This window comes from Piliocolobus tephrosceles, chromosome 17 (assembly GCF_002776525.5).
Source record: "Piliocolobus tephrosceles isolate RC106 chromosome 17, ASM277652v3, whole genome shotgun sequence".
In the NCBI taxonomy this organism is placed as follows: domain Eukaryota; kingdom Metazoa; phylum Chordata; class Mammalia; order Primates; family Cercopithecidae; genus Piliocolobus; species Piliocolobus tephrosceles.
This window is the reverse complement of record NC_045450.1, coordinates 72,694,052-72,703,879: the sequence shown is the minus strand read 5'-3', so window position 1 is coordinate 72,703,879 and position 9,828 is coordinate 72,694,052. Positions and strand designations below refer to the sequence as shown.

The 9,828-nt window shown below is 46.9% G+C and overlaps 1 protein-coding gene across 29 annotated transcripts in view; it reads right to left on the bottom strand.

Moving 5' to 3' along the window:
* BANP (BTG3 associated nuclear protein) overlaps window positions 1–9,828 on the bottom strand; it is a 124,575-nt gene that overhangs the window by 70,771 nt on the left and 43,976 nt on the right. For 22 of the 29 annotated variants that reach the window (XM_023228833.2, XM_023228843.2, XM_023228844.2 and 19 more), the window contains 2 exons: window positions 5,217–5,333; window positions 3,364–3,539 (listed from right to left, as the gene is read on the bottom strand). In XM_023228833.2, coding sequence (XP_023084601.1) covers window positions 3,364–3,539; window positions 5,217–5,333 — 293 coding nt within the window. Of the gene's footprint in view, window positions 1–3,363; window positions 3,540–3,797; window positions 4,030–5,216; window positions 5,334–9,828 lie in introns of those variants that run through there. The other 7 variants (XM_023228845.2, XM_023228846.2, XM_023228847.2 and 4 more) reach the window with 2 other exon arrangements.

Sequence of the window (9,828 nt, the reverse complement as noted above, 5' to 3'; positions counted from 1 at the left end):
AGCTGGGAGTTACCGTCCTTCTTATTCCAGTGGAGTGTCTGTCATAACAAACAGCATTACCTAAAAAAACTAGAATAAAATGATATGGTATCTTTGCAGTATAATAAACTGACTCCAAATTTGATATAAAACAGCATGTCAATTCACACAAGCCATTTGGAATTCTTAAGAAATAACCGTTTTGAAATCTGTGGTTCTCTAAGACTTAAGGCACTTAAATACTTAAACGAGAAGCTAAGAACAATCTGTCTGCTGCGGCTCCTGTCTCTTATCAGAGCCTAAAACAACTAAACAGAAAGACAAGTGCACCCCCCTTTAGCATTTCCCATATTCCTAATGCTTTCCCTCGTAGAAACTCACTGATTCACCGCCTGCCCAGGTGCTCTGGGACAGAGGGGCACAGGCAGGAAGCTGCTGGCCCCAGTCTCGGCACATTCGCACCCCCACGGAAATGCTGAAGAGATGACATCACTACGGGTTGAGAGTCAATCTGACATCAGAGACATTAATGGACTGACTATTTTTCCAACATTTACATAGACAGCAATCATTTAAAGATGACGTCCTCTGGGTGTCATTTTCACCAAGCCACTATGCCAAATAAGGCGGCTCAAGCAGATATTTTCATAACACCGACCCCACTGGGATAGACATTCCCAAGGACAGAGTCAGTGAAAGAGATTTATTACAAGAAATGTTTCCTCCTAATGGGGTGAGAAAACAGAATGGCTCGGGATGATGACCTCCCCTTCAAAACAAAGTCAAGTTGAAGATGAGAAAAAGTTCTGCAATTCACCCCAATCCTAACAACCTGTGTTGTACAACAAAATTATGTTTGATGAGAACAATCAGTGGCAAAAACGGCTATAAAGTCTGCTCAGAGCCTTTGCTAAAGAAAAATGTCTTATACAAAACATCAAAAGAACTTAAACTCAGACACAAAGAAAATTTGTATTTTTCCTTATAGATACAGATTAATATTAAGCAGGCTCCAAATTTGGTATCTTCTCATAAGTTCATTTAGATTTTTTTGTTTTTATGACCCTGGACTCCCCAGAACTACCAAGTTGTTTTTTTTTTTTTTTTTTTTTTTTTTCCTCAGCTAACACAGTTTAAATCAAACAAACATCAGGCCTGAAAGGGGTGGCCAGATCTATGTGGGGATTTACACAAAACCCACATCGAAAAATAATTACAACAATTAGTCTGTCGTTACTGCAATGTGATTTTCAATTTCCATGAAAATGAAATCAGGAGCACCCCTCCATTCCTCAAATTCAATGTGTGAAAAACTCCATTGCCCTGACCCTGCAATTCCTACGTACACAAAAACCTGCACATCAATGTTCATAGCAGCATTCCTGACAACAGCCAAAAAGTGCAAACAACCCAGATGTCCATCAACTGATGATGGATCAACAGAATATGGGCCATCCGTACCTCAGCATATCACGCAGTCATGCAAAGGAACAAATGCTGGGGCAAAAGCTACAAGGTAGGTGACGCTACAGGATTCCATTTAGAGTCAAGGTCCACAACAGGCACATCCACAAGGACGGAGATGAGTTGGGTGCTGGGACTGGAGGCTGGGAGAATGGAAGTGACTGTTGATGGACACAGGGCTTCTTCTGGGGGTAATAAAAAATACTCTAGAATTAGTCTGAAGTGATGACTGTACGACCTTGTGAATATACTAAAAACCACTGAGACGTATGCTTTAAAACGGTCAATTTTATGGTATATAAATTAGATCTCAACTGGAAAAAAAAAAAAAAGATCAACTCAACCTCTTTCTCTCTTCCCCCCATTCTGCCATCTGAATCCTAGCAATCTGCATTAGAGGTAAAAGTCAATTTTGTGGAAAACATTGTTTTCAATGTTTCACATAGGGTAATGAGTCTTCCTAACAGGAAAACCTTTGTTCAGTAGACGAATCAACATCGAGCTGCTAGGAAAAATCAACAACTCAGATGCAGAAAAAGAAAGCACTGGAGATCTTCCTAGTAAGTAAGGAAAACACATGCTTTACAACTCCAAGCACAAAACTAAGTATGTTTGGTTCTTTCTTTTCTCCTCACTGTAGTAACTGACAGTCATCTGGTCACTTACAGATGAAGGGCACACAGAGGCTCTCCGGGGAAGAGGGCTCTGAAAGGTACCCTGGGCAGGCCAAGGGCCAGGCGGCAGGGCGCCTCAGAGCCCTGCAGGAGAGAAGCCCCCGCTAGAAGTCCAAGTAGGACAAAGAGGGTCACATCCTTCTAGATCTCAGAGGAAACAGGCAGTGCGTCATGGACCCCGTGGAAGCTGTGTCCTGCCTCTGCATCCTCTAGCCCAGCAATCTGCCTCTGAGAGCCCATGTCCAGACACGGATCCAAGAGACATGAAAAGACAGCAGGCCAATGCTAGTTTCAATAATGAAAGCTTACAGGGGGCCATCCCTGGAAAGCATCCAGACCTGACGAAATAAGCAAAACTGGCTAAAAGCGACTCTGTCCATCTGCACTAACATGGAAAGATTTCTACCGTGTAGGGGAAACAAGTGAGTTATAAAATCTTATGAAATGTGCACAAAAAAAAAAAAAAAGGTTTACAGATCTCAGAATGGTGGAATCACAAGTTATTTTCCCTTTATTCTTCATTTTTATACTGTATTACTATTTTTTTTTTAAGACGGAGTCTCTGTCACCCAGGCTGGAGTGCAGTGGTGCAATCTCAGCTCACTGTAACCTCTGCTACCCGGGTTTAAGCAATTCTCCCACCTCAGCCTCCCAAGTAGCTGGGATTACAGGCACCTGTCACCATGCCCGACTAATTTTTGTAGTTTTAGTAGAGACGGGGTTTCACCCATCTTGGCCAGGCTGGTCTTGAACTCCTGACCGCATGATGCACTTGCCTCAGTCTCCCAAAGTGCTGGGATTGCACATGTGAGCCACCGCGCTTGTCCTATACTGTATCACTTTTTTTTTTTTTTTTGAGACAGAGTTTTGCTGTATTACCCAGGCTGGAGTGCAATGGCACGATCTCAGCTCACTGCAACCTCCACTTCCCAGGTTCAAGCGATTCTCCTGCCTCAGCCTCCCAAGTAGCTGGGATTACAGGCACTTGCCACCACGCCTGGTTAATTTTGTATTTTCAGTAGAGACAGGGTTTCTCCATCTTGGTCAGGCTGGTCTTGAACTCCCAACTTCAGGTGATCCACCCGCCTCGGCCTCCCAAAGTGCTGGGATTACAGGCGTGAGCCACCGCGCACGGCCACTGTATCACTTTTTTAAAAAACAACTAAATTAATTTCTAAAAAGCAAAACAAACAAACAAAAATCCTACTGCTGCTCTGGCCAAGGAAAGAAGACGCCTGGGACGCACCTTCTGAGTTCAGGGTGATGAGGGTGACGTTGCTCCCAATGCTCTGGCTGCCCGCCTGTCCGCAGCTGGACACCGAGTCGCTGGCCTCCGAGCCGCTCTCCCCGTCTTCATGGTGGCTGTCTTCTTGGCCCGGCACCTTCACCACAATGGTGTTCTGCCGACGCCCAGGCACAGCGCTGAACGGGAAAAAAACACACCAACCCAGTGTGGTAAGAGCCACAAGCAGCACGCCAAGGTCAGTGCTTTCCTTATCACAAAATCTAACTCTGCATGGACCAGTGGATCACACAGCCTTCCCACAGCGCTCTCTCTACCAAGATTAATAGCAACTCCATAGGAGAAAATGGCCCGGGGCTAAACGAAACTGTATAAAATAAAACTTAACCATTTAAAGAAACTATTTGTATCACAAAAGAAGTAAAATCGTAACTCACTGGGACTCAGGCCTAGTATGCTGCCTTCTGAGTTCAGCAGTCAACCTATGAAATGCTGGTAAGAGTCTTTTTTCAGGCGAGGTTAAAGGAAAGACTGAATCAGAATACTGTGCCCAGAGGCCTGGGTCATTCGATCCATGCTGCTGGGCTTGCTGGAGATGGCTCCGCCTCTGCAAAGCAAGCAGCATCCCAAGTACGCCCACAGGCAAAAAACCCTGAAGGGGCTTAAAAAACCCACCGAGATCCCATCGGAGCTGCCATCATCCTGCTGATGTGGAAAGACAGAACATCGCTAGCAAAGCAGGGCGAGGCCAGCTCCACAAGTGCTCAAAAAAAAGATAATTTAGAGACTTACTACTTCCCTTTTTTAATGACCCTTTTAACATCCCCTACCATGGACTGCTATGCACCAGCAGAGAAAGGACCACAATTTCTCTATTTGCAAAGTCAAAAAAAGGGGTGCTGAAAACACTGGCCACACCCAGAGGAGGCTGCACTCTGCACTTTCTGGCCTGGGTTCTCCAGAGCGCTGTCCATGCTGAACCTGATCTCAACACTGGCTATGTGCCCGGCAGACCTCAGCGCAAAGCCCCCGAGGCACAGCTGACCCTGGTACCTTCTCACCACCCATCGCCAACTCCTCTCCCTTCACCCCATGTATCAGACCCTCGTGACCACAGCTGCGGCCCTGGAGAACTGAGCTAAGACAATACGGAAAGGGGACGAAGCTGGAGGAGCAGCAATCCACAAAGGAGACTGAGAGAAAAAGCAAATAGAACTTTGTGAAGACACAGATGGGAAAGAAAAAGCAACAGCATCCTCAGGGGTTCACGCAGCCCTAAGGGGCACTCCTGGGGACAGCAGGGCCCGGATGCCAGCCAGAGGCCACTGCACAGCCTTCCCCTCACACAGGGCAGGGATGGTGTCTCCTGTCCACTCCCACCTCTGACCCAAGTTCCGTTCAAAATGTCTCAAGAGAAAAAGGCATAAGAAAAAAGTCATGAACTCCACATGCCTGCACCACTTAGCACCCGTGGGAGAGGGTATCTGTTTGCCTGACACGCTCTGCACAGACAGACAGACAGACAGACGTGAGGACCACTGAGCTAGGTGGGAGGATGAATGCTTTCACTGACTGCTGTGAGGAGCAGAGCCAGCTCCCTCCACAACCCCAGCCAGCACGAGACACAGAAGTCCCCGGCAGCAGCTGCCCCCTGGTGTGGCTGGACTCAGCACTCAGCATCACCCAGCCTGCCCTCCCCGACCTCAGAGAGCTGGGGCGGTGCCTGCCAAGCTCAACCCTGTGACCACAGAGGTGAAGTGCGTGCTGGACTGTGCCCTGGCTTGGGGACGTTGACTTATTCTCACGGGACTCCTCACAGTGGCAGGGAAAGGGGGGGTTGGTGCCGTGCTACTGACTTGCTAATGACATTTTCCAGGGAATCCGGTGCCCTGTTGCTCAAGGGGTCTTCCATCTTGGCTACAATGGCGTTCTGCCGATCATTGTTGAGTATTACTGTAGTCTGGGGGACGACGCTAGGGAACAAAAGAATCACAAAGAAAAAGAAGGCCTTAAAACAACAACATTCATGGTAAGAGCACATAAGAGTCATTCAACACAGTCCACTCCCAGGGACCCGCAGTGAGGGGGAGGCCTAAGAGTCATTCACCATAGTTCACTCCCAGGGACCCGTCCTGGGGGGGGAGGAGCCCCAAACGCTAAGGAAGAATAAACTGGAGATGGGGTTTTTAACAGAGTGTAACTTTCCTAATTGTTGGTGTTCTGTCTGCACAACTGGATAGGCTCAGGACAGCTGGGCTGAGGATGCTGAACGTGTGACACAGAATAGACTGCGAATGCACCAGCTGTTATCACACCCAGTTAATAAAGCTTCTGGGGTGACACACTTGCATGAAAACCGGCTTGACATTTTCAGTTACTCCACCCCAGGTAATTCCTATGGGACAGATATAACGTTCGTAACCATGTAAGTGTTGGTATCATTCCAAAATGGTAGCGCCCTAGAAAGAAAGGGGCAAACATCACATTGGATTGGGATGGAAGGACACACATGCTGCCTCCAGGTTCTGCAGGAACATGTATGAGCCACAACCAAAGGGCTCCAGGTTCTGCTTTGAAGGAAACAATTCTACCAAAGAACAAACCACGGCCCAGAAACCACCAAACCTGGTGCCACCCTGGAGGAAGCACTAGTGTGTTCAGACAGGCGGCAGCTAACACAGCTTCATCTCAAAGTGCAGACTCACCCACAGATTTCAATTGTGCATTTTTAACCTTAGCACTTTCTGGTCACAAGGGATATCTAAGGTACACTTTGTTGTGGAAAGGCGGGGAGAGAAAGAACTAGCACTTGAAATACAAAGTGTTTATCACCTGATGATAAAACACCGTTCTTGAACTTCACTCTCCAAAAACCAACCTGGGAAGCCCACCTTTCTGTGATTTGCACACAGAAAAATCCAGCCTAGTATCCCTGTAACTGTCCCCACCTTGAGTGCAAGCACAGCACCAAGCCATGCCCAAGTAAATCACGGGACCACCAGGTTTTTTCCTAAAATACAGGTATAATCAACTGCATTTCATTCAAAAATACTATTTTTAAAATTCCTCTACTTGTTATTGGTGACACCTAAAGTTAACACAACAAAACCTGATAAATGACCTACAGATCGGGTATGAAAAGCAGCCCAGGTGGCTGCTGGCTTGGTCACCACAGTCACCTACAGGCTGCGACAGTCCTATACTCCTCAGAGATGTGGAACTGGAGAGGTTACCTGGCTTGCACGAGCTTGGTATGTTCCCCAAGTGCAGGCTATGGAACACTGGTGCCCCTGGGATCCTAGGCTCACAGCATGTGAGACGGCTGGTGCTCCCGGGATCCTAGGCTCACAGCATGTGAGACGGCTGGTGCTCCCGGGATCCTAGGCTCACAGCATGTGAGAAGGCTGGTGCTCCCGGGATCCTAGGCTCACAGCATGTCCACACACACATTCATTCTCTCTCTCCCTCCATGAGCAACTGAAGAAGGACAGTGCTGCTGAGTGGCCAACAGTCCCCTAATGACTATTCACAGTGGCCACTGGCACATTAACGGTCTGAGAAGAAAGTTTAACAGAGTAAAATGTATTCAGGCCACCATTTGGCAAGGTCATTTGACCAAATGTACCTTTTTTCCCTTGAAGATCCTTATTAAGGTGAAGGAAATCATGTTCTAAGGCAACAAGCTCCCAGCTGGAATAATGTGCCCCTTGGGTGCCCCACAGCTTTCTGGGGTGCTCATGGATGCAAACAGCTCTCAGCAACGCAGTCTCCAGATCCCCACCTTCCAGAACGTCCTGTTTCCTAAAGTGGACTCTCCGTGAGCGAGCATCTCGATGTGTGTGTTCCCTTCCACAAAGCCCTTTTCCCACCTAAAAAGCCACCTCTGCTCTGAGCACACGGGACGCACCATCCACCTAGGGCGCAGGCCCCAGGAGCCAGCACAGGGCCACCCAAACACTGGCATGGGCGTGCCAAAACCAGCGCCTCGCCAGCTGACTACAAAGCCCTCGGTAAGTCAGCTGGGTTGCAATCCTTTGCTTTCAACAAAACAGATGGAGATCATCAAAAACAGTTTCTGAGGACGGACCACTGAGAGCCCTGGCACATAACTCAAGGAAGCTGAGGACTCCTTCCTCTCCCACGTATTACTGGTGTGACCCGACTTTCCCAGTACCCTAGAGCTACAAAAACCAAACACAGCAGAACCAACGTGGAATCCTGTCTCGTCTAAGCAGTCAAACATAATCAATCATCCATCGATACAATAATTAACCAAAAGGCCCCATCTAACTACTCAAAAATATATTCCCAGTATTTTATTATCAAGAATTAGTTCTAAGAGGGTGACACAGTCACGCTGTTTTGTTTAACCATTGTAGTAGGAACTCAACCCACAAGGGTGTTTTTTAGCCCTTAGGGCCTTACCGTTAGGAACACAAACTTTTTCAGCTTCAATTTACATCCCTGTTTCTGTTGCGCAGGCACGCGATAGCCACGCTAACAGGATGAAATTGTGAGGGAAATGAAACGGAAAGCAAAGTTCAAAGAACAGAAAGTGACAGAACATTCGACTGCCAAAAGCTTATGGGAGAGACGTTTAAAATGCATCATGATATTTACATTATAATGGAAAAATTAAAAAATAAAAATAAACCAGTTTTGTTTTTAATGATCAATACTATAATGTGCTGTAAAAGTAATGTATTTTAATGTTTAAAAAACACCAGAAACTACATGCTTTCAACTAACGCAATTTAAATCAACCTCAAATTGCACAAAAGAATACATTTTTTTTTTAAATTATGGAACAGTAAGGAGAATGAAGTTCCTAGCTAAGGACTGATGTGGAAAAAGTGCCACAACAATACTAAGTGACAAAAAACACAGGTAAGTACAGACACGCATGTGTGTGCATCGAAATGTGTCTGTAAGGACAGTCAAGAAACTGAGAAGCAGGTCACTGAGCCTCATGAGACCAGCCCTGCAGCGTCTTCACAGCACAGACAGCAGCCCACACAGAGAAGTTATTAACCTGCTCAAGGCCACACAGCCAGTGAATGGCAAAATCAGGTCTGAGGCCAAAGTCCTCCTGTGACAGGAGCTGACATTCCTAACCAAAACCACTCTGACCCACAGCCCTCAGCACCTTTCATCTGCTTTGCCATCTCCTTACTACGCTTTAGTTTTCCACGTGGCCTTCCCCTGTACAGGGTCCTTCTGTTCATCCAGTGGTGTCTCCCAAAGTCCCTAGAAGAATGCACAGGACATGGCTGAAGACTGTTCGGGACACGGAGGAATTCAAGAGTGAGCTTCCCATTTGAGTAAAATGCCTCTCAATCCGCTGGTTCACATGCTGCTGCTCTGCATGCCAAAAGCAAAGACTGAGAATCCCGATCCAGAGCAGAACCCACTGGGCAGGATGCCAAAAGGCAGCCTAGAATGTTCTCATCCACTGTGCAGGGTCAGTTCTGAATTCCACCAGGAGGTGCCAAACCGAAGGTGACTTAAAGTCTGAGGGCTGACTGGCAGGAGCCGGCAGCCACCATGAGGCCCAGCCCGGAGTGGGCACTCGGGGACCCACCAGGAAGTAACAGTCTTCATTCTGCTGAGCTCAAGGAGTACTGAGTGCTTCGTGCACACGTCTCGCTCCCAGCCATCCTGGCTATTTTACCCGTTTTACCATGAAGACACTGATGCTCAGAGAGATTAGGATCTGTCCCAGGTCTCACCACTTACCGGTGACAGAACCCGTGTTCAAAACTAAGTGTTTCTCATGCTTTTAGTCACCTGCTGGACAACAACGGCAATGATCCTATTTCAATTACTGCTACAACTCACCTTTTCAGTGTTTGAGTTTTTTAACTGTTTTACTTTGATGGATTTAAAACAAAACCTCTTCAACCAGGTGCGGTGGCTCTCACCTGTAATCCCAACACTTTGGGAAGCTGAGGTAGGCAGATGGCTTGAGCCCAGGAGTCCAAGACCACCCTGGGCAACACGGTGAGACCCCATTTCTACAAATAAAACAAAATAAAATCTTCCACTCTGAAAGCTGTCATGGCAAACATTTTCCATGCTAAGCTTATAAAGTGGCCTTCCACTTCTCTTCTGCTTCAGGGAAGCACCTCATCTCGGAGCCCTAAGCGCCTGCCCCATGCTCTAGGCAACTGGCAGGGCAGCCCCTGTTGCTTGTGGACCACACAAAATGGAGCACATGTGAACAGACATCAAGAGGCTTTGTTCAAGTACACGCAAAACAAGCCACCAAGATAAGACATAACATTAAAAATCTTGAGAAATGCAAGATTTAAACTATTTTCACAAATTTGTGTTTGCCATGTTTTATTACAAAAGGAAATGAAAACTAAGTTATTCTGAAGCAGAGACTTGAAGACTTGAAAATCTATGCAATGGTTCAGAGACAATGACACAGGAAGAAGGGAAGGACAGGAGAGCAACGCTGAGGAC